Source organism: Myotis myotis, unplaced genomic scaffold (genome assembly GCF_014108235.1).
Source record: "Myotis myotis isolate mMyoMyo1 unplaced genomic scaffold, mMyoMyo1.p scaffold_m19_p_10, whole genome shotgun sequence".
Taxonomy (NCBI): Eukaryota; Metazoa; Chordata; class Mammalia; order Chiroptera; family Vespertilionidae; genus Myotis; species Myotis myotis.
In genome coordinates, this window is record NW_023416314.1 from 893,802 (window position 1) to 916,619 (window position 22,818).

The 22,818-nt window shown below is 52.2% G+C and overlaps 3 protein-coding genes across 18 annotated transcripts in view; all 3 read right to left on the reverse strand.

Annotated features, from left to right (window-relative positions):
- Positions 1-7,500: 7,500 nt before the first annotated feature.
- On the reverse strand, positions 7,501-13,804 carry TMEM25 (transmembrane protein 25). Of its 7 annotated transcripts, none has more exons than XM_036324121.1 (9): positions 13,712-13,774; positions 13,254-13,339; positions 12,711-13,022; positions 11,549-11,839; positions 11,249-11,380; positions 10,921-10,951; positions 10,692-10,792; positions 10,258-10,350; positions 7,501-7,820 (listed from the first exon to the last, which is right to left on the reverse strand). In XM_036324121.1, the coding sequence occupies exons 1-9, from the start codon at positions 13,717-13,719 to the stop codon at positions 7,621-7,623; spliced, it is 1,254 nt and encodes a 417-aa protein (XP_036180014.1). In that variant the 5' UTR covers positions 13,720-13,774; the 3' UTR covers positions 7,501-7,620. The 7 variants fall into 7 exon arrangements, with proteins under 7 accessions (XP_036180014.1, XP_036180011.1, XP_036180013.1 ...); XM_036324118.1 differs by lacking the exon at positions 7,501-7,820 and adding an exon at positions 8,858-9,156 and having other exon boundaries at positions 13,254-13,410; positions 13,712-13,804; XM_036324120.1 differs by lacking the exon at positions 7,501-7,820 and adding an exon at positions 8,858-9,093.
- A 151-nt stretch (positions 13,805-13,955) lies between these two features.
- Positions 13,956-17,656, reverse strand: TTC36 (tetratricopeptide repeat domain 36). Its single transcript, XM_036324138.1, has 3 exons — positions 17,452-17,656; positions 16,351-16,539; positions 13,956-14,268 (listed from the first exon to the last, which is right to left on the reverse strand). The coding sequence occupies exons 1-3, from the start codon at positions 17,561-17,563 to the stop codon at positions 14,006-14,008; spliced, it is 564 nt and encodes a 187-aa protein (XP_036180031.1). The 5' UTR covers positions 17,564-17,656; the 3' UTR covers positions 13,956-14,005.
- Positions 17,657-18,160: 504 nt separating this feature from the next.
- KMT2A (lysine methyltransferase 2A) overlaps positions 18,161-22,818 on the reverse strand; it is a 95,099-nt gene continuing 90,441 nt past the window's right edge. For all 10 annotated transcript variants that reach the window (XM_036324125.1, XM_036324134.1, XM_036324129.1 and 7 more), the window contains one exon: positions 18,161-22,582. In XM_036324125.1, coding sequence (XP_036180018.1) covers positions 22,307-22,582 — 276 coding nt within the window. In that variant the 3' untranslated portion in view covers positions 18,161-22,306. The remainder of the gene's footprint in view (positions 22,583-22,818) is intronic.

Below are 22,818 nucleotides of genomic sequence, written 5' to 3' on the forward strand. Positions count from 1 at the left end.
ACAGCCACTCGGAACCATGCCCGGGCCGTTTCAAACCGTCAAGTCATGCATTGGCTACCAGGGGTGGGCAAACTTTTTGACTGGAGGGCCACAATGGGTTCTTAAACTGGACCGGAGGGCCAGAACAAAAGCATGGATGGAGTGTTTGTGTGAACTAATATAAATTCAAAGTAAACATCATTACATAAAAGGGTACGGTCTTTTTTTTTTTTTTAGTTTTATTCATTTCAAACGGGCCGGATCCGGCCCGCGGGCCGTAGTTTGCCCACGGCTGGGCTGGGCTAGACCTTGACAAGGGTCCTGCTTACAATGTGAGAGCTGGAGCCCGGGGTCCTGGGGTCCTGGGTAGCCTCTAAGTTTCACTGCTGTGAGCATGTTTGCAGATAATCACGAAAACACACTGCACACATTGGCTTTGAGGTTGCAAATAAAGTATAGCGTGTGTGTGAATTCACAAATATGGAATCTTCAAATTATGAGGATCAACTGTACCTCCTCCCTACCTTACTGGTTAACAGGCAGGCCTTGTAGCTTTTCTCCCTGCTTCAGCACACCCGCCCGCCATAGCTCCCCAGTGACCGTCTTCAGACAATGCTTTCACCATGGGCTCCTTTCTCCCCTTTAACAGTCTGTAGTTACTCCCCTTTGGCTTGCTCTGTGGCCTGGGGAAAATCAATTTAACTTCTATGCCTCAGTTAATCTATCTATGAATCAGTTACAATAAACACTAACAGCCTTAGCCGGTTTGGCTCAGTGGATAGAGCGTCGGCATGCAAACTGAAGGGTCCCAGGTTCGATTCCAGCCAAGGGCACATGCCTGGGTTGTGGGCTCAATCCCAGTAGGGGGCGTGCAGGAAGCAGCCAATCAATGATTCTCTCTTATCATTGATGTTTCTATCTATCTCTCCCTCTCCCTTCCTCTCTGAAATCGATAAAGAAATATATTTTAGCCCTGACCGGTTTGGCTTAGCGGATAGAGCGTCAGCCTGTGGACTCAGGGGTCCCGAGTTCGATTCCCATCAAGGGCATGTACCTTGGTTGCGGGCACATCCCCAGTGGGGGGGGCGTGTAGGGGGCGGCTGATCGATGTTTCTGGCTCTCTGTCCCTCTCCCCTCCTCTCTGTAAAAAATCAATAAAATATATTAAAAAAATAAATATATTTTAAACACTAACAATTCATAGTCTTGTCCTGTGAATAAAAAACATGAAAATAGTATGTGCCACAAAAAGTGAGATATAATAATTCTGTTACTAAGTATACAGTTTCAATTTGGCCTTTTAGACTTTCCACTGGGCTAGTCTCTCCGTACCCCAAAGTCCTCACATCCCATAATTCCCCACTGTGAACTACAATCCCAGGCACTTGCCATCACTCATACATTCCCACCTCTAACCAACTTCTATGCAGGCTCTGTTCCTGGCTTGAAGTGTCCCTCACCTCTGCCAATCCTAGGTTCTCAGCACTTCCAGATAAACAAACGTAAAACAAATATTTACATCTTCATTTCCTCCTTTCACCTTATTAAAATGACAATATAGGAATAAAAAACTCCCAAACAAGGACAAATAGTAAGAAAAAGTTACAGCAGACAAAATAGCAACAATTTTTTAAAGCTTTTTTTTAATGCTCCAATTACAGTTGGTATACATTATTATATTAGTTTCAGGTGTACACTCCAGTGATTAGACATTACATGACTTACTAAGTGATCATCCCAAAAAAACTCACACCCATCTGATACCACACTTAGTAATGAGAATATTATTAACTATATTCCCTAAGCTGTACTTTACTTCCCCATGACTATTCTGTAACAACCAATTTGTACTTCTTCTTTTTTTTTTTTTTTTTTTAATACATTTCATTGATTTTTTACAGAGAGAAAGGGAGAGAGATAGAGAGTTAGAAACATCGATGAGAGAAACATCGATCAGCCGCCTCCTGCACATCTCCCACTGGGGATGTGCCCGCAACCCTTGCACATGCCCTTGACCGGAATCGAACCCAGGACCCCTCAGTCCGCAGGCCGACGCTCCATCCACTGAGCCAAACCGGTTTCGGCTAATTTGTACTTCTTAATCCCGTCACCTTTTTTTTAAAAAAAATATATTTTATTGATTTTTTACAGAGAGGAAGGGAGAGGGATAGAGAGTTAGAAACATCGATGAGAGAGAAACATCGATCAGCCGCCTCCTGCATACCCCCGACTGGGGATGTGCCCGCAACCAAGGTACATGCCCTTGGCCGGAATCAAACCTGGGACCCTTCAGTCCACAGGCCAACGCTCTATCCACTGAGCCAAACCAGTCAGGGCCCTGTCACTTTTTTAACCCAGCCTCCCAACCCCCCCCCCCACCCCCCCCGCATCTCATCTGGCAACCCTCAAAATGTTCTCTGTATCTATGAGTCTGTTTCTGTTTGGTTATTTTGTTTTTTAGATTCAATTGTTAATATGTATTTTTTTGCCATTTTATTGTTCATATTTTTTATCTTTTTCTTCTTAAAGAAGACCCTTTTATACTCTGGTTTCTCTTCAGATCGCATAAATCTTTCGCCTTTTAAAGAAGACCCTTTAGCATTTCTAGTAATACTTGTTTGGTGGTGGTGAATTCCTTTAACTTTTTTTTTCTCTGGGAAGCTCTTTATCTGATCTTTGATTCTAAATGAGAGCTTTGCTGGGTAGAGTCATTTTGGTTGTAGGTCTTTCCTTCTCATCACTTTGAACATTTCTTGCCAATCCCTTTTGGCCTGCAAAGTTTCTGTTGAGAAATCAGCTGACAGTCTGATGGGAGCTCCCTTGTAGGTAATGAACTGTTTTTCTCTTGCTGCTTTTAAGATTCTCTCTTTGTCTGTAATTTTTGACATTTTAATTATGATGTGTCTTGGTGTGGACCTCTTTGGTTTATCCTGTTTGGGACTTTCTATGCTCCCTGGACTTGTATGTCTATTTCCTTCACCAAGTTAGGGAAAATTTTCTGTCATCATTTATTCAAATTGGTTTTCAATTTTTTGCTCACTCTCTTTCTGGCACCCCCATGATGTGAATGTTGGTTTGCTTGAAATTGTCCCAGAGGCTCCTTATACTACCTCATTTTTTTGGATTCTTTTTCTTTTTTCCTTTTTTTTTAAATTAAATCTTTATTGTTCAGATTATTACATTTGTTCCTCTTCCCCCCCCACCCCATAACTCCCCTCCTCCCAGTTCCCACCCCACCCTCGGCCCTCACTCCCCACCCACTGTCCTCATCCATAGGTGCACGATTTTTGTCCAGTCTCTTCCCGCATCTCCCACACCCCTTTCCCCCCCAAGAATAGTCCATTCCCTTTCTATGTCCCTGATTCTATTATGATCACCAGATTATTTATTCACTTGATTCTTAGATTCACTTGTTGATAGATGCATGTTTGTTGTTCATAATTTGTATCTTTACCTTTTTCTTCTTCTTCCTCTTCTTCAAGGATACCTTTCAGCATTTCATATAATACTGTTTTGGTGGTGATGAACTCCTTTAGCTTTTCCTTATCTGTGAAGCTCTTTATCTGACCTTCAATTCTGAATGATAGCTTTGCTGGATAAAGTAATCTTGGTTGTAGGTTCTTGGTATTCATCACTTTGAATATTTTTTGCCATTCCCTCTGGCCTGCAAAGTTTCTGTTGAGAAATCAGCTGACAGTTGTATGGGTATTCCCTTGTAGGTAACTGAGTTTCTTTCTCTTGCTGCTTTTAAGATTCTCTTTGTCTTTTGCTCTTGGCATTTTAATTATGATGTGTCTTGGTGTGGTCCTCTTTGGATTCCTTTTGTTTGGGGTTCTCTGCGCTTCCTGGACCTGTAAGTCTATTTCTTTCACCAGGTGGGGGAAGTTTTCTGTCATTATTTCTTCAAATAGGTTTTCAATATCTTGCTCTCTCTCACCTTTGGCAATTCTGATGTTGGTACGCTTGAAGCTGTCCCAGAGGCTCCTTACACTATCTTTGTATTTTCGGATTCTTTTTTCATTTTGCTTTTCCGGTTGGGTGTTTTTTGCTTCTTCGCATTTCAAATCTTTGACTTGATTCTTGCGCTCCTCTGGTCTGCTGTTGAGAGTCTGTATAGTATTCTTTATTTCAGTCGGTGTATGCTTAATTTCTAGTTGGTTCTTTATCACAACATCGAGGGTCTCATTAGATTTCTCGAGGATCTCATTAAGTTTATCGGCGGCTTCTAGACAGTTCTTGAGAGACCTTAAAAGTGTGGTTCTGAACTCTATATCTTCCATTGACAATTTTGTCCTGTTTCTTTGACTCCGCATTTTGTTATGCTTTCTTGGTGCACCCCCTAGTGGTCTTTGTGCGCAGTCTTGTAGTTAAGCCTTGATTGTTGTAGCTAATACTAGGGGGGATTTGACCTCCAGGCCAAGTGGCTGTGAGAGTCAGCTGTGTCTGCAGTGAGAGAACTTCTGTCCTCTAGGGAGGTGCTAATCTGGCGTTTGCCTGAGGCTATCCGGCAAATGCCTCTGTGCAGGGCTTGGGCGGGGCGGGTGGGTCGCACGGGATCAACAGGGTGGGCCGGAGAGAGCAGTTATGGCTGCTCTCAGTCCTGTCCCCAGGGGCTCTGCCTCTCTGAGTCCCAGCAACCGCTGCAAACCTCGGAGAGAAAGCTGCACTCGCTCCGACCGAAGCCAGACAGTCCCACTTTTCCCATTTGAGTCAGGGTCCCTAAAGACTCGCCCGGATCTGGAGCTCAGAGTCTGCGACTCCCTCCCGATTGAAAACACCAACCGCGCCCTCAGCCACCAGCCCGCTCTGCATGCACTCCGCACCTCAGTATTTGACTTCAGCACTGTGCCTCCTCTGAGTGTCCGTATGCGTTTCTCTTTCCTCCTAGTTGTAGGACTTCCACTCAGCCAGCGTTCCTGTGGTTCTGAATGATGTCCGTTCCGTCTTTTAGTTTCACTTTTGAAGTGGTTGTTCGAGGCAGCAAACTCCGGAGTTAACCTATGCCGCCATCTTGGTTCTCCCCCTTTGGATTCTTTTTCTTTTTGCTGTACTGATTGATTTTTGCTTCCTTATAATCCAAACTAGAGGCCCGGTGCACGAAATTTGTGCATGGGGGAGGGGTGTCCCTCAGCCAAGCCTACACCCTCTCCAATCTGGGACACCCCCCACCAGCATTGGGCCTAAACGAGCAGTCAGATATCCCTCTCACAATCCAGGACTGCTGGCTCCCAACTGCTTGCTTGCCTGCCTTCCTGATTGTCCCTAACTGCTTCTGCCTGCCATCCTGATCACCCCCTAAACACTCCCCTGCCAGCCTGATCAACGCCTAACTGGTCCCCTGCTGCCCCAATTGCCCCTAACTACCCTCCCATGTCAGCCTGGTCCCTCCCAACTGCCCTCCCCTGCAGGCCTTGTCCCTCCCAACTTCCTTCCCCTGCAGACCTGGTCCCCCCCAACTTCCCTCCCCTGCAGGCCTGATCATCCCCAACTGCCCTCCCCTCAGGCCTGGTTGCCCCCAACTGCCCTCTCCTGCCAGTCATCTTGTGGTGGCCATCTTGTGTCTGCATAGGGGCGGCCATCTTGTGTGTTGGAGTGATAGTCAACTTGCATATTGCCTCTTTATTATATAGGATTGCTGATTTGATCCTCAGCTTCATCTACTCTTCTGTTGATACCCTGTAAATTGTCCTTTATTTAAGTTCATGTACTCTTCATTTCTGACTGGTCCTTTTTCATACCATTGAGGTTCTCACTACATTCATTGGACATCTTTATAACCCACTGGAGGCCTGATGCATGAAATTCATGCAAGCATAGGCACTCACAGCCCCAGCGGTCTCGGACCTTGCGGGCCCAGATGCTGCCACCCTCTGCAGAGTGATTGATCATGGAGCCCCCCGCCCCCATCGATAGCCCTGCAAAGGGTGGTAGCAGCCCCGTGGCCACGCCCCCTGCCCACTGGTCATTCCAGAAGGTCATTCTGGGAGGTCATTCTGCTGCCCGGTCTGTTAGTATATTAGCTCTTTATTATATAGGACGTTATGAACTCTACAACTGGTAGATTACCTGTTTCCATTTTGTTTTTCTGGAGTTCTGTTCTTTCATTTGGGACATATTTCTTTGTCTTCTCATTTTGGCATCCATCCTGTGTTTGTTTCTATGGATTAGGTAGAGCTGCTATGTCTCCTGGGCTTGGTAGAGTGGCCTATAGTAGTAGGTGTTCTATAGGGTCCAGTGGCATAGCCTCCCTTATCACCCCAGCTGGGCACTTGAGTGTGCCCCCTGTGTGGCTGTGTACCCCTTCTCTTATAGTTGAACCTTGATTGTTGTTGGCATGTCAGTGGGAGGAATTTACCGTGAGGCTCATCAGCTGCAAGGACTGGCTACAACCACTTACCACCAACTTCCAACCATTGGATTGGATCAGCTGTGCAAAGGTCCACCCCACAGAACAGGACTTACTTCAGTGGGGCTCTGGTGCCTACTTAGTCTGCCATTTGAGTGTATTGTTTATGGAGGTGGTTGGGTGGTGGTGCTTGACATGGTCTGAAGCTGTCTACTGGGTGCATTGGCTCTGGGGCCTCCCTGGAGGTGCAGGCCAAATTCAGTCACTGCTTGTGACTCACCTGGCATGAGCTACAAACAATATGCAGATGGCTGCTACTTGTGCTGGGCTTGGAGGTGCCCAGAAGAGGCCAAGCTGTGAACCAAGGCCAGCTGCTGCTAGTGTCGAGCCTGGGCCACTTAGTGAGAGGGATGGGGCATGGCCAGGCCAAATGCTGCTTGTTTGAGAGATTTTAGGAAAATCTAAAGCATGAGCCAAGACAGGCCATTTGTATGGAAAAGCCATTGGAAACAGCTTGGATGGGCCCGAAAGTTGGGTGTGGTGGGGTCTCAGGAAATCACCAGGACAGGGCTAACAGTGTGAGCCAGGTTGATGGAGTCTCAGATATGACACCTACCTCCAGCTCTTTGGGAGAGGAACAATGGCCTCTGCCAGCACTTGTGTCTGGGAGAAACCTGGCCCCCCAGCTCTCACCCTGATATGGGACAATTTAGTTCCTCCTTGTATGGCTCTGGTGCCTTTCAAGCTGCTGCCCCTGTGCTGTAGCTAGAGGGAGTGAGTCTGAGTAAAGATCATGTGTGTCCCTTTAAGAGAAATGCCTGGGACTTTAGCAGCCTCCATCTCCTTCAGCATCAGTCCCCTCTTTTTTTTACAGCCAGAAGTTATGGGGAGCCTGGTGTGGGGCTGGTATCCCTTTCTCCTTAGGGGAACTCCCCAGCCGAGATATCCATCCCAATTTTTTTTTTCCATCCCAATTTTTTTTTTAAATATATTTTATTGAGTTTTTACAGAGAGGAAAGGAGAGAGATAGAGAGTTAGAAACATCGATGAGAGAGAAACATCGACCAGCTGCCTCCTGCACGCTCCCCACTGGGGATGTGCCTGCAACCAAGGTACATGCCCTTGACCGGAATTGAACCTGGGACCTTTCAGTCCGCAGGCCAACGCTCTAGCCACTGAGCCAAACTGGTTTCGGCATCCCAATTTTTATCTGCCACACAAGGCTGTGGAAGCAGCCTGTTCCTTGTTTCCATCCCTCCTACCAGTCTCAATGTGGCCTCTTTACCTTTAATTTCCTAGTTGTAGGACTTCCATTTGGCTAGATTTCCAGGGTTCTGAATCATGGTTGTAATTTTGACATGGTTGTGGGAGGAGGTAACACATTTACCTATGCTGCCATCTTGACCTTCAGAAGTTGTAGCAACACAATTTTGGAAGACGGACAAGTGATAGCTGATTTTGTAGCAGGATGGGGTAAAGCCTGCAACATGACTGCCTGTGAAGGAGAGGGACAGAGAAACTAAGAAGTAAGCCATCTGACACTACAGAACCCTTGAAAAGATCAGGAATTAAAAGTGGGGAGAGTCTGCCAAGTGATAGTGACCCAGAGACTTGGTCACTGGGTGGAGCTCTGATCCCAACCTGCCACTCTCAAAACAGAACATGCCATCATTGCCACTGGAAACAGTGCAATTAGAGAAATAGTGATTTTTATTTGATCTTAGAGAGGAAAGGGGGTGGGGGGAAAGAGAGACAGAGAGAAACATCAATTTGCTATTCCACTTATCTATTCATTTATCTGTTGATTCTTATATGTGACCAGACTGGAGACTGAACCCACAATCTTGGCGTATCGGGATGACACTCTAACCAACTGAGCTACCCAACCAGGGCAATATTATTTATTTAAAAAATAAAAGATTGGCCGAAACTGGTTTGGCTCAGTGGATGGAGCGTCGGCCTGCGGACTGAAGGGTCCCAGGTTCGATTCCGGTCAAGGGCATGTACCTGGGTTGCGGGCACATCCCTGGTGAGAGATGTGCAGGAGGCGGCTGATCGATGTTTCTCTCTCATCGATGTTTCTGGCTCTCTATCTCTCTCCCTTCCTCTCTGTAAAATATCAATAAAATATATTAAAAAAAAAAAACTTAAAAAAAAAATAAAAGATTGAGCCCTAGCTGGTTTGGCTCAGTGGATAGAGCATTAGTCTGCAGACTGAAGGGTCCTGGGTTCGATTCTGGTCAAGGGCACAGGCCCGTGTTGTGGGCTCCATCCCCAGTAGGGCATGTGCAGGAGGCAACCGATCAATGATTCTCTCTCATCATCGATGTTTCTCTCTCTCTATACTTCTCCCTTCCTCTCTGAAATCAAGAAAAAATACATTTAAAATAAATAAAAAATAAAAATAAAAGATTGGAAGCAAATAAAGTGGAATGTTAAGATTCAACAGTATGGTAGGTACATGTTTTCTCAACTGTGTGATTTAAAGATCTCATTAAGAAATCTACTTGAAAGAATGAAACACATGTAACATTCACTCAGTCAAGGTTATTGAATTTATTGTGTGCTCAGCACTGTTCTAGGCTGTAACATGAGAAAAATTACAAAAGATAACAAGGGAAAAATATACTCCGCACTATATTGATTTGCAGGCATTTCCATGTCGCTTTGTAAAGTGTTCCTAGGTTGTTTTGGGGTATGTGGTCTCCTCCTCCATGTCCCCCGAAAGCTTCCAGCACTGTTGAAGTATGTGCCACAATGGACGTCCCCTGAAGAACAGGGGGTGGGACAGGAAGGGTGGCCTCCTGCTGATGGGTCAGAACTGAGGTCTCCTAAAGGGGAGACATGTTGAGGGAAACCACCAACCCTGAGGGCTCAGGGTCCTCAGTGAATCACAGGAAGGCCAACGTGGGGAAGCCACAGAGAGGCCCTGGGACCCGCACTGCCCCTCCTAGGAGATATGCTTGAAGTGCTCACTTAAGAAAAAGATGCATAGCTACATGCTGTACAGGGTGCCGCCTAGCTCATCTTCTCCCTTCTTCCTGATTGTGCTAACACCAGGCACTAGCACCACCAGAGGCCAGTGGGGAAGTCTAGTGCCCAGTGAAGAAGTGGTAAAGGTCCAACATATAACCTATGATGCTCAAGAGAAGGGGGGACAGTGGGGACAGAGGTACCAGCAGAAGGGACTGGTCTGTGCTTGGCCAACGCCCTGAGCTGGGCTGCTCCCTGTGCACAGGGTATTTTATTTCTATGCAATGAGCAGGGCTCTAAATGTTCAGAGTGAGCAAAGCTACACAGCATGGGAAGGAAATCCAAGACATGCAGGCCTTTCTAGTCCCACACCAGGCATGTCCCTGTGCCTGCTGTGCAAGGTGCTGAGGAATACTGGTGGGAGGCACAGAGCAGGCCCAAGTCACCAGGGCCATGCCACACGTAGATGCCAAATGACATCAGAACACCCAGGCAAAAAGCTCTATCCACTTGGCACAGGCATCTCATGCAGGCCCCCAACCTGAATAAGAACAAGGGCTTGGGTCCAGCCAGCAGCCTTGCCAAGGATACCTGTGCCCTCAGGGTCAGATCCAGTAGAACCCTCCTGTGGATGACAGAAGCACCCCAGCCAGGGATGCAAGCACAAGTGGAAGTGGCATCTCACTGGCAACATGGCCAGGCAGAGGATGCCTTGGAGGGGAGGGTGCCCAAGGGCATGGCACCCTCCGTCTCACCCTCAACTCAGAGCCAGATCTCCTCACTGCTCACACTGGACACTCGGTAGATGTAGCCCAGCATTGGGAGACGGATGAAGCCTGCCGGGTCAGAGATGCCCAGGAGTCTCAGTGACCCTCATCCTTGGAAGTCAGGAAGCTCCTCCCTGCCCCTAGGGACTCAGAGGCATAAGTAAAGGGCGGAGGAGCAGGGGAGGAGGGTACCTCGGCTGGTGAGGAGGCCACCGGGCTCTGAATCCAGGAGCTCTGGCTCTGGCCGGCTGTTATTCCAAGCCGTCTGTCGGTCTGCTGGTTTCCCTGTTGGGTGACAAAGGGGGGGGGTGGTGCCAGGACAAGGAGTGTGCCTGATGGGGCCTTGCCCCTCCGAAGTACCAAGGTCTCTTTTTCTCTTAGAAGCATCTCTGAAGCTCAATTGATTAGAGCATTGTCCCAATACACCAAGGTTGCTGGTTCCATCCCCGGTCAGGGCACATACAAGAATCATCCAATGAATGCATAAATAAGCAACAAATCGATGTTTCTTTCTCTCGCTCCTGCCCCCCCTTCCCCTTCCTCTCTCTCAAATCATTTAAAAAAAAAAAAAAAAAAGGCAGCACCTCTGAAGATAAAACAGGGGCCTCAGAGAGTCCTGGATGTACCTCTGGAGTCTGGAGTGAGGTCGTTGAGCTGAAGGTTGGACGGGAGGGACATGTTCTCCCGGGGCAGGCGCACGTTGTTGAGCTTCAGGTTGTTGGAGTCACTGCAGGGTGGACAAAGCCTGGGATGTGCCCTGGCTCCAGCAGGATGAGTCCTGCTTTGGAGCCAGTTCCAGGACTAGCAATAGCTGCACCTCCATTCAGCCCAGCTCCCCAGCCCAGGGGCAGTTACCTAGAGAGCAGAGATGGGCGCCGGGAGGGGCCTGAGGAGAGAAACCATACCACCACTTCAGTGTGCCCTCCCACACCGGCCTTTGCCCCTGCCCTTCCAGACCCAGGACTCTCAGGCAAGGAGTCTCTCAAACACCAGCCCTGGCTCTGGGACCAGAAATGCCGTTCCCAGTGCCTGGCCCTGCCTCCTGGATTACCCGAGGCCACACCCCGGAGACACCTGTCCTGCCACTTGTCAGATGACTTGTTCTGCCCGCCCCTAGTTTCTGCCCTGCTGCTCACCCTGCCCTCCTCTCCACTCTCCCAGCCACCCATCACCTTGGCCTTACCTTTGGTCGTCTTCTCTTTCCTGCAGACCAGGCAGGCCACTAAGGTGCTGAATGCCACCAGGGTGCCCAGCGATAGCCCTCCGGCTACAATGATGCCCAGCAGTGGCACTTCCACCCACGTGGCCAGGAGTCCTGCAGGTGGTCTTTTGGTTAGGTTCCAGGAAGGCAGGGCCCCCAACTCTCAGATGCCACAGGTCCGACTCTGTCCTCCTTGCCCAAGGTGGCTGGGGACACTCACTCACAAGCCTCATCCCAAGGGCAGCAAGTCCTCCCGTTTCTGTACTGACGCTCATCGCTCACCTTGGGCTGGGAGCGAGGCACTGGTGACCCCCACATCGTTGGCAGCGACCACAGAGAGGTTGTGTGCCAGGTTGCGAAGCTGCAGCTGCACTGTGTGGTTGGTGAGCCAGGGGTAATGCTGGGCATCCAGCACCAGGAAGTCTGAGGTGTTGACAGTCACCGGCCCATCCTGGTCGATCCAGGTCACATTGGCAGGCGGGTTGGCACGGACCAGGGCAAAAAGAACAACCAGGAGGCCCTGGCCCTGAGCTTCCTGGTACTTGGCCCCGACCTGGGCAATCTCCGGTTTAACTGGGGCAAAGCAGAGGCCAACGTGCTCTCACCACAGCTCCTCGTACTCCTGCCCTTTCCTCCCAAACCCAGAGGGACTCCTAAGGGGACACTAGGAACTAGGAGGGCTATGTCCACCTCAGAGGCAGCATTTTGTAGTGATCAAGAGTATAAACACAAGGCCGGTCGGTGTGGCTCAGTGGTTGAGCATCAACCTATGAACCAGGAGGTCAGAGGTTCGATTCCAGGTCAAGGCACAAGCCGGTTTGGAGGGCTCGATTTCCCCAGTGGGAGGCAGCTGATCACTGAGTCTCATCACTGTTTCCATCTCTCCCTCTTTCTTCCTCTCTCTCAAAAATGTCACTAAAAACATTTTTAAAAAAGAGCATAAACCAGCCGTGGCAAGCTACGGCCCGCGGGCCGGATCCGGCCCGTTTGAAATGAATAAAACTAAAAAAAAAAAGACCGTACCCTTTTATGTAATGATGTTTACTTTGAATTTATATTAGTTCACACAAACACTCCATCCATGCTTCTGTTCCGGCCCTCCGGTCCAGTTTAAGAACCCATTGTGGCCCTCGAGTCAAAAAGTTTGCCCACCCCTGGCATAAACACTAGAGCCAAAATGCATGGATCTGAATACTGGCTGTGCTTCTTACCAGCTTGCGGTGTGATCTCGGCCAGATTGCTTAACTTCTCTGTGCTGTGTTCTAATTTGTAAAGTGGGGATAACAACAGGGATTCGCTCATGGGATTACTGTGAGGACTGAAGTTAGTTAATATTTGCAAAGCGCTCAAATGTGTGTTCAATGTCCTGTCAGACCATCTGCTACGTGGGTGCCGGGGTCCCCGGGCAGAGGACCTCGCCCCTGCCCGCCTCGGGGACACTCACATTGCACATTGAGGATGACCGAGGCGTTGGCGGCCGGGCCACGGCCCGGGTCCTGCAGGGAGCAGTTGAGCTCATGCTGGGACCGCTGCGCAGTGACAGTGAGGGTGCTGGTGCCCCCCGAGAAGGCCTCCCCGCCCACACGCAGCAGCCGTGAGGTGCTGGCCTCCTGCAGCTGTCCATCCAGGTACCAGGCCAGTCGGGGGGTGCCGGACACCCCCGCCACTCGGCAGGTGAAGGGGTGGCGTTCATTCTCCCGAAGTGCCCGCTCAGCCCAGGCCTGGCCATCGATTTGTGGCGCCAACTCTCCCCAACCTGGAACACGACAGAACGTTCTGGGTCGGGCTGGCACTGCTCTGTGGCCACGAGGAGGCCCAGTTACCGAGGGGCAGCCGGCGGGGAGGTCTCCCACAGGCCGTGGCTGCACCGTGGGCACGTGGGTCGGGAAACCCAGCGCTGGAGCCGAGGGCCTGAAGGCGCCCCAAACCGAGGTGCAGGCAAGGAGGGGAGAGGAGGCGGCCCGGAAGTGCCTGCAGAGGGGTGTACCTGAGCTCAGGAGGGCTGGCAGGAGCAGCAGTGTGTGCGGGAGGGCGGCTGGGCCTGCGGGCAGCGCCATGGTGGCCGCGGCCGGGCTGCCAAAAGAAGGGGCGGGCCTCGACACTAGCCAGGTGGGAGCGGGCAATGTATTCCTCCAGAACTAGTTCTCCAGAACAAAAATAAACCACGCACGTAAGCCAGTGTAGACCGACCCACCGGGCGAAGGCCGAACTGACTCGCCGGCGAGCAGGCACAGCTCCGAAACGCCCAGCCCCCTGCGGCCCGCCCCAGGCGCAGGCCCCCCCCCCCCCCCGCAACCCTCCCCCGCAGGGGCCGCCGGCTCCAGACCCCGTCTCGCCCGCCCCCCACCCCATCCTTCCGGCTGCGGAGGCGAGGGTGGGCTGAGGAGAAGGTGGTCCCGCCCGCGGAGGTCGCGAAGAGCGCCCACCCCGCCTCCCGGCCCTCACCTCGCCATCGGCCCAGCGCAGCCCAGCGCAGCCGCAGGCAGTGACGGACGCCAGCCGGGCGGTGCCGCGCTGGGCTGGACCAATCAGCGCCGGGGCCGCGGCCGCCTACTTCGCCCCGCCCCGCCCCCGGCCCCTGCCGCGCAGGCGCTTCCGCCCTGGGCGCCCGAAGCCCCGCCCCCGCCCCTGCCGTCTCTTCCCGGCTGCGCAGGCGCCCCCCGCAGCGGCGCAGAAACAAGCGGGAGACTGGCGAGCCCGCAGCTTTATTGGTTCGGGCGCCCCTCCCGCCCGCGGGGCTCAGCGCGGGGTGCGCTCCCCGCGCAGCTGCCCCATCATGTCGGCCAGCATGCGGTTGCACAGCGCGGCATACGGGTTCAACAGCACCAGCTGGCGCCGCGCGAAGGGGCTGCCCAGCCGCGCCGCCCGCTCGAAGTCCCGGCGGGCGTCGTCGTCCCGGCCCTGCAGCCGCGCCAGCAGCCCGCGCTGCACGAAGCTCTGGCGGGCGGCGCGGCCCCGGCCGCCGCTCAGCGCCACGGCGCGCTCCAGGTCCTCCAGGGCCCCTGCGGACAGCGAGGACAGCCCGCGCTCAGGCCTGGGCCTGGGCGCGGGCCGGGCGGCGGCGGCCGCTATTGCATCGCACAGATGGGGAGACCCGAGAGCCGGAGACTCGCCCTGGCTCCTGGCCGCGGCCAGTGGTGGCAGAGCCCTCGCCCCCCACACCCAACACCCAACACCCGCACAGCTGGGGCTTCCGGAAGTCACCGTGTACCTGAATCCAGCCCGTGGCTGGCCTGTGTCTTCCACGTGGGTGGTCGTAGTTCCCCATCTACCACGTGCCGGTGACTGAGTCCCACAGCCCCAAATAGTTACAGTTTCTTACAAACACAGGCAAGTCCTTTTCCCTTTGAAGGCTTTTCGCTCCACTTTCCCGTGGTGTGACTTTTGACAATGAGGAAGGGTTCTGCTTCCTTACTGCCTTTTTAAAAGGCTGCCTCCTGCAGCCCCTGCAGGGGTGGAGCCGCAGCCGAGGCGCGTGCCCGGCGGGGAACTGAACCTCCCGTGCACGGCGCGATGCCCGCCGGCTCAGCTACACCGGCCGGGGCTCCGTTGTGTGATTTTTAAAACAGCGTTTCTCCACTGACCGCCTTTCCTCATTCTTTATTTCCAGCGTCTTCACCATTTTGTATCTAACTTTTTTGAAGGGGCCTTGGAGCCAGAGTTGGCCTGCCGCATTTCACTTTATTGTCCTCATAAAATACTGGGCATGTGAACTCAGCCTGGGGAGCCTGCGGCATCTGCTGCAGGGCCCACCGAGCTGCATTTCTGGCTTCTCATTTCACTCGTGTTCTCTGTAGTCCAGACGAGAGACCCCGCCAGGATGGTTGGGGAGCTCACCGTCCTAGCAAGGCTGAACTGCCTTCTGGCCGTTTTGGTCCCCGGAACCCAGCGGGGGCTCTGGACCTGGGCCTTTGAGCAGCTCCCTGATGGCGGCGTTTCTCGGTTTCCCTCAGAGGAGCTGATCTGGGGGAGTGGCAGGCCTCCAGGCGAATGGCCTCTGGTCCCCTCTGGGGTTTCGGTCAGTAGGCTGTCTCCAGGACCGTTACAGCCCTGCCGGACCCTGCCCTGCCTGGGCCAGGTGACAGACCAGCCTGGAGGAGGGACCCTCGAGGTTCTTCGCTGTTCCCATAATGGAGTCCAGACCCCCAGCCTGGCAGTACTGGTCCCAGGAGCACGCCCACCACCAGGGGTCTTAGCAGTCTACTAGACTTCTGCGGCTCACCACTGGTCGGCCTGCGCTCTGGTTCCTAGCATGGCCCCTTTTGTCCCACTGTCCCCGCTCCGGCTAGAATGACCTAAATGCCACAAGTCTGATCCAGTCACTCCCAGTTAATCCTTTAGTGATTCCTGTTTCCTTCCAGGCCCTGCCCCATCCTTCCACCACTCCCTGGTCCAGTCAGCTTGGAGGTATGACATTCCCTGTACTTTTCTTTCATGCCTTTCTGGACCTCTACAGGCTGTGCCTTCTCCACTTCCTCCCCTCCATCCAGCGAACTCCTACTCATCCTTCAAAACCCACTCATCAGGAGCAGATGCTTCTCAACCTGTTATGGTATTGTAATCATGTCTGTCCTGGCGCCTGGTCTGCAAGCTTGAGAAGCAGTATCACTCTGGAGCCCTGACACCTGGTTCCAGTCCCAGTTCTGCTACGTCTCAGCTGTATGAGAGCAGCATGCTACCTGACCTCCATGCTTCAGTGTCTTCATCGTAAAACGAAGGTAGGACTGCATACCTTCCAGGGTTGTGAGAATTAAATTAGTTACTACAGCTTACATGTAAAGTGCTTAGTGGCTGGCACATAGTAGTAGCTGTATCTTTTATCTTTGTGTCCTCAGCACCTGGCCCATTATTACAATAGTAGATTCTCATGAAATGTTAAATAAATAAATGGAATGCAATCTAATCTGACTTTCACAATAGCCCAAGAGGTTAGCAGGGACCATAATCTCTCTTATAGGTAAGAATGCAGATTCCAGAGGGGTCGAATGACTCCCCACCCCAAACCCCAACCCTACAACCACTTCATCTCAGGTCTGTGCATGGCAGGGCCCCTTCTGTAGAGGCTCCAGGGCACCTCCCCTCACCTGCCACGTCTCCCTGCAGCCGCCGGGCCTGGGCTCGGTTGTTGTAGGCTGACGCCCTCTCGGGCAGCAGGTTGATGGCTTGGCCAAACCTCTCCAGCGCTGTGCTGAGGTCACCAGCCTCTGCTGCGGTCACTCCCTGCAGCTCCAGGGCCTTGGACTGCTCCAGCTGTGCTTGCGGGAAAACTCCACCTGTGCCAGGGAGGGAGCCAGGAGGGCAGGTGTGCAGTCGGGAGCAAGAAGCAAAAGCCACCTCAGGCTCTGGACACGTGAGCCAGAACTGCCTGGGCTGAGGGGTGGTCACAGCTGGAGTGAGATGCGGTATTTGGGACGGGGGAGCCGAGGTCACCCAAGGCTAAGAGCTAGCACTGCCTAAGCCCCAAAGGAACCTGGGAATGAAGCTCAAGCTCCTTAGCCTGCAGCTAAAAGGACTTGCTCAAGGCCACACAGCCTGTGGGTTGCACAGCTTGGATTTGAGCCCAGGTCCTTTCCTGAGTGTGCCCCTGTTTTGCTCGACTGCACTGCCTCCAACACTAAGGCCTCCGTGACACCCCCAGGTCACAAAAATCCCTCCCCACATATCCCCAGCTTTTCCGCCTGAAGTCTCAGTAAGGCTTAGGCGTCACCCCTTTAGAAACAAGGACATAAAAACCTCGATGGGGACCCACGGAAAGCTGGAGTGCATGGTGGGAGGATGGGCTCAGAGCTCTTGTGATGGCACGCGGACTGAAGGCTCGCTTAGCTTGGAACCTGCAACAGAGCCCTGCCCTGCCCTCCTCCGCTCTTTGTGGTGATGTATTGTTAATAGCACCCTCCTACCCCCCAACACAGTGAAGCTTGGATGATGGGGAGCATTGAGTGGTGAGGTACATTCAGAGGTGTGAGGGCTGAAGGACTGAGACAGGCCCTGGCCCTTTCCTCTTGGCAGTGACTCTTGTCAACCCCCCATCAGTGTTCTAGGGATTTTCCGATCTTTAAGGCCAATTTCAATCCCAAGGGTCTGGAGCAAACATGGGGTTTTGTAAGATCACCTACCTTGGCCTCCCCAGGAAGGCCTGCAGACCAGCCAATGTTGAGAGCTATCCTCCAAGGTCAAATACTCACCTTCATCTTCTTCCTCAGCTTCCTCTCCCAGGTCCAACCCAACAACGTCTCCAAATGGGGTGTCGGGGTTGAAGATGGCCTGCAAAACTGCCTGATCGTTTAGCGTCCCCATGGTGCTCAACTCCAAAACTCCAAAAAGGTGACTCAGGATGAGAGGGAGAAACGGTGGGTGGGGCTGAGCTTTGCAGCCAGTGGATCTGAGGGAGGGAGGTTGTTTGAGGACCATCCCCATTTATAGGAGTGTCCTGTTCTTTTGGTTACAGGGTAAACTGGACGTCCTCTGGCCCTGGGCTCGTGACCCTGGCCTGGCAGAACATTTACAGCTATTTCTCAACCGCCTTCTCACCAGCACTCCCGTCCCAGGAGAAACAGTAAATACAATTTCAGGCTTAAGGTGGAGGGGTGAGAGCCCTGCTGTCCAGGTTCTCTTTTTCGTGCTTTTATTCTATTCAGATCAGGAGGAAACCAACAGAAGCCAGGGCTTGACTACCCATGGGTCAGGGAGGGGTATATGCAGGCAGTAAAGGAACCATTTCTTTGTCCTCTTGAGCCTTTCTTCAAGTCCAGAATTAGGTGCCGAGGAGACATCATTGATAAGGAAAGGAAATGCTGTGAAGAGAGCCGGTGTGGGAGGCAGAGGACTGTGGCAGGCATCCTGTTCCCCTCCCCCAACCCTCCGCCCAAGAAGCCAAAAGAAAGGTCCACCACGTGCAGCAATAAACTTGACATGTTTATTAATTAAACTATCACTTAAATAAAAAAAAGTGCATAGAAAATAAACATGTTTAAAAACTCCTTTTTTTTTACAACTATGTACACTTTTTACTTTTACATTCAGTCTTTCGTAGAGAGCTTTCAGCATTATTATTTTTTGAACTATTAAAGTTATTTTCCTTCATCCCTGTCACAGGGAGTTAACACTGATGGACTTTAGACACATTTTTTTCCCTTTTTTTTTTCCTTTTTTTCTCTAACCAGAAGCTTGGAAGAACACAAGGAAAGAAAAAAAAAACAACCGAAAGATCTGTTATACATGATAAAGGTATCAAGAAATGTCATTTTTAGAAGAGAAGCTTGTCATCTGTTGAGCTTTTGAAACAATTATTCAACTACCTGTATTTACTAAAGAGACTGTTAAAAGTTCAATGAAAGAAACACCACGAGTCTATTTTCTTGGTTGAAAGACAGAACTAGAGTACCTGGGAGCAAGATACCAGGAAAGCACAGAACACAATTTTCCCCTAAATGCAGGTGGTAACCCCAACATTCATAACCAAAAATAGAAAAACAAGGAGTACAGATACTGCCTGGCAACATCCACTGGCAGAAGAGCATCCAGGTGGCACCTCCTGCGTCGCTGACCGCTGGGCCCGCTGTCCGCCTCCCCGCTCCCGAGCATCAGAAGGGCCAGCGGCTTTTCCCGCCGCCACTAGCAACTGGAACACACCCCTATCTATAGTGTTAAGAGAATGAAAGCCATGGACTGCACGAGGCTTTGTTACACGGTGCATTACTATATTAGTTCCTATATATATCATATTTATACTTATTTGAAAACCAAAACACAAAAGTTGCAAGTTTAGAGAGTGAGTCTTGACTGGTGTTCGTGATTCGGCATAAAACCATCTGCTCAATCACCTTGTATTGCTTTAAAATGGAGACGAAACAAAATCACACCCAGCCCTTTGCAATGACCCGCTTTTCCTTAAAAAAAAAAAAAAAAAAAAAAAAGGAAAAAATTTTTTTAACCTAACATACCCCAAATCAAACTTAAAAGTTATCATCTGACAAGGTTTGGACCTTTAGTAGTTTCGGATATTTGATTGAACGTCAGTCCTTTAGAAAGATACATTCATTAAAAGATTTGTGTTGTGTTGTTGTGTTTTGTGAAATCCAGGTGCCGCGACGTGGAACTCCGCGTGGCTGGGGATCTGCAGGCAAGCAGGGGGGGCCCGGATCGCGGCGAAGGAGCCTGGGCAGAGCAGACAGCTGCCAGGGCCGCCCCTAACTCGTTACTGGTCTAAACCAGGAGGGTTGTGCTGAAGGTGGCGGACAGGAACAGCGGGACCGAGTTCTGACCAAGGGTCAGCGCCGCAGCTACTCTGGTGACACAGCCGTCTCTGCCGCCAGGAGCGGCGGCCACCGCAGCAAAGCCGGCGGGTGCCCGCGTTCACGGAACCACCCAGGTCGCAGCCTGTCCCTCCTCAGGGACGTGGGGTGCCCTTGGAGACTCAGGAGTGACCCACCGCAGTACCTGTCCACCCTTCTGTGAGGAGACTCCTTAGCTCACTTTCAAAACAAATGTGGGCGTTTTGGAGGCAGCTGTCCCATCTTCTGCCTGCTTAGCTCACTCCCCAAGTCCCTGGCAGGTTGGCTGAAGTTTGGCAATGAACTCAAGGCTGAGCTGTGGGAGGGACTTCTCGTTTCCGTGGTTATAACCAGGGAGGGAAAGGCCAGGCAGACCACCTGCAGCCACAGGAGGAGACAGATTTGGGAGAGGAGGGGCTCACAGTACGCGGCCTAGCAGAGCAGTAACTGGATCTGCTCAGCTGAGTCCCCCACCCCAGGCTGGCCTTTGGTGAAGTCGTGACCCATCAGTGCATTAATCATTCCAGTAACAAATGCAGCTTAAAGTTTTCTTCTAAAAAAAAATTTAAAAAGTAATTAAAGGATTTACAAAAACCTCACACAGTGCAATAATAAAGGAAACCAGACAGTAGTGAACCCTCGGGCCACCATGTCTTGTTCACCGGCAAGAGGAAGGGAGGGAGGTCTGGGTGGAGTGCCTTCTCCACGTCCCAGGGCGGTCTCGGCACCCTGGCCACAGTGCTGGGCCCCAGGCAGGGGAACTGCATCTTTCAGCAGAGCCACCACACGAAGTTCTTAAGGGCATGGGAGCCCGGGAGCCCGGGAGCCCGGGGCGAAGGCACAGCAGAGCTGTGAGCCGGCAGAGCTGGCGGAGTATTGCTTGGCTGGACTTCCCAGGGAGGGCTCCGGGGAAGGGACTACACGCTCTGAACCCTCGTGCGGACGAGGCGGAGAAACAGATCTGCTCCCTCGGGAGCCGTCAGACTGCTTCAGCTTCAGTGGGGTCTCTGCAGGAGTGAGGGCTCAGCGGGCAAGGGGGGAACGAGGTGATCTATGAGGCAGAGGGTGATGGGGATGCCAGGTGCCATCCGCTCGGTCGCTGTGAAGCGGGAAAGGAGAGGAGCAGGGGTCACCGCTCGGGGCCAGAGAGGGGCCAGTGCAGGAAAGAGGAGGAGCGGCCCCAAGGGGCTGGGTCACCTTCCTTTCCTTTTATTGTCGAAGAGCAAACCCAGGAAACGTTTATGTCAACAGGGCACAAACGAACTACACACGGAACAACAGAAACTTCCAGGGGGAGCTGGGCAGGAAAAACCAGACTTTGCATGTACAGCTGAATAGTTTCTTTAACTTCATCCTATGAAAATAAAAACATTTAAAACCGATCTTTTAAATTAGGATAATACCGCGGTTTAAAAAATAGCCTTGTCATAAGTGCTTCTCCCTATGAAGTGCTTCTCATAGAAAAATATACAAAATATATTTACATTTATAAAACCTTAAATAGTAAACTGTAAACAGAACAGAGTAAAATCTGATGACTTAATTTAATAGGTCGGGACACGGTCTCGGGAGGGAGGAAGCAGAGGGTGCGGGTGGCCACATCGGAGGGCGCAGGGCAGTAGTGTCATGAACTCACTTAGCCGTGGAGTTTGCATAGGTGGCAGTCCCCTCAATGCAAGGTGCTCAGTCCCCAAGGTTTGGGCCTTGAAATCTGATTAGTGTTGTGCCTTCAACTGGACATGGACCCTTTAAAGATCAAGTCTTCCTATGTCGTCACAAAGGGAAAATGGTCACCGTGGCCTAGGAATGGGGCCCACAGGCACCCTGGCCCGATGCTCTGGTTGCTGCATGACTCAACTATTGAAACAACCTTTCCCTCGTCTCACATATCAGGCTCCAGACGTTTCTCTAAAACTCTCAGCGGAGTTTTGAGAAAACGCCTCATTCTGTCTGGTTCTGGCCAAGGCCTCCTGTCCACCTCCCACTGGGAGTGCCTCCAGGCTCAGGGGGCGTTCGGAGGCGCACAGTATGCCCACAGGGAGTGTCCTGGAGCAGGAGTCACGGCCTCCTCCACCCAGAGAGAATGGGAAAGCAGTGGAGGCCGAGCAGGGAAAACGAGGGAAGTGGAGTGAAGAGGAGTGAGGAGGAAGCCGCTCCTGCGGTCAGGGAAGGAAACTGGCTGAGATAAGGCTCATGGGGACGGACTCCCACTTACAGCCACAGGCTCGGTGTTTGGTAATTAATTGGCACAACCCCAACACAGCCTTCAACACCAAAGGTGCTGAGAATCCCCTTTCCCAACCCGAAGCGAGTGCTCCCTGGGAAGGCAGGGAGACCACCCGCTTCCTGTTGGTTCCCCGCCGGCTCCAGCTGGGCCTGCCGGCCAGCGGTCAGGGACTAAACCACCCCCACCCAGGGCTCTGCCTGGCCCCTGGCTGCAGGGCCTGGGAAAGGGCCACAGAGAGGACGGCCACTTCTCTCTGAGGAGAGGCTCAGGCCCAACCTCCCAACGCAATGAACCCAGAGCTCCTTCCAGGCAAGTCTACCAGGGACCCCTCTCCCCATTTCTGAACAGCACACAACCAGGGGGCCCCAGCAGAAGGCAGGTCCCGGATCTTCTCCGAGACCTCCTCTCTCCCCAGGACTGTGATCACATGTCTAACGTGAATACGGGACACAGGGCTCAGCCACCTGGGAGGCCCCGCAGGCCCCACTCCCGGCTCTGGCGAAGGTGGCCCCGGTCTCGGTACTGGGGAGAGGAGCAGCTTCAGTTGAGGAACTTCCGGCATTTCTTGGCGCCGCAGTTGCAGGGCAGCTTGTTGCTGGCATCCTCGATGGGAAACTTGTAGTCGTAGGTGAGCTCCTCCCCGCGGTAGATCTTGCGCATCGCGAAGATGACGATGTGCTTCTGCCCGTCGATGTTGATGACCCGGGAGTAGCAGTTGGGCTCGCACGAGTGGTTGATGAAGCGGGCGGCGTTGCCATGCATGGTGGCGTCCACCACCTCGGAGTCGTCGATGCGGAACATGTAGCAGCCGATGCCCTGCATGCGAAGGCGGGCATCCGTTTAGTACAGCTCAGATCTGAGAGCATCTCCCAACCTGTTTCTTTCTTTTAACTGAGAAATACGTGTTTTTAAAATAATTTTTGTGCCGAAACCGGTTTGGCTCAGTGGATAGAGCGTCGGCCTGCGGACTGAAAGGTCCCAGGTTCGATTCCGGTCAAGGGCATGTACCTTGGTTGCGGGCACATCCCCAGTGGGGAGTGTGCAGGAGGCAG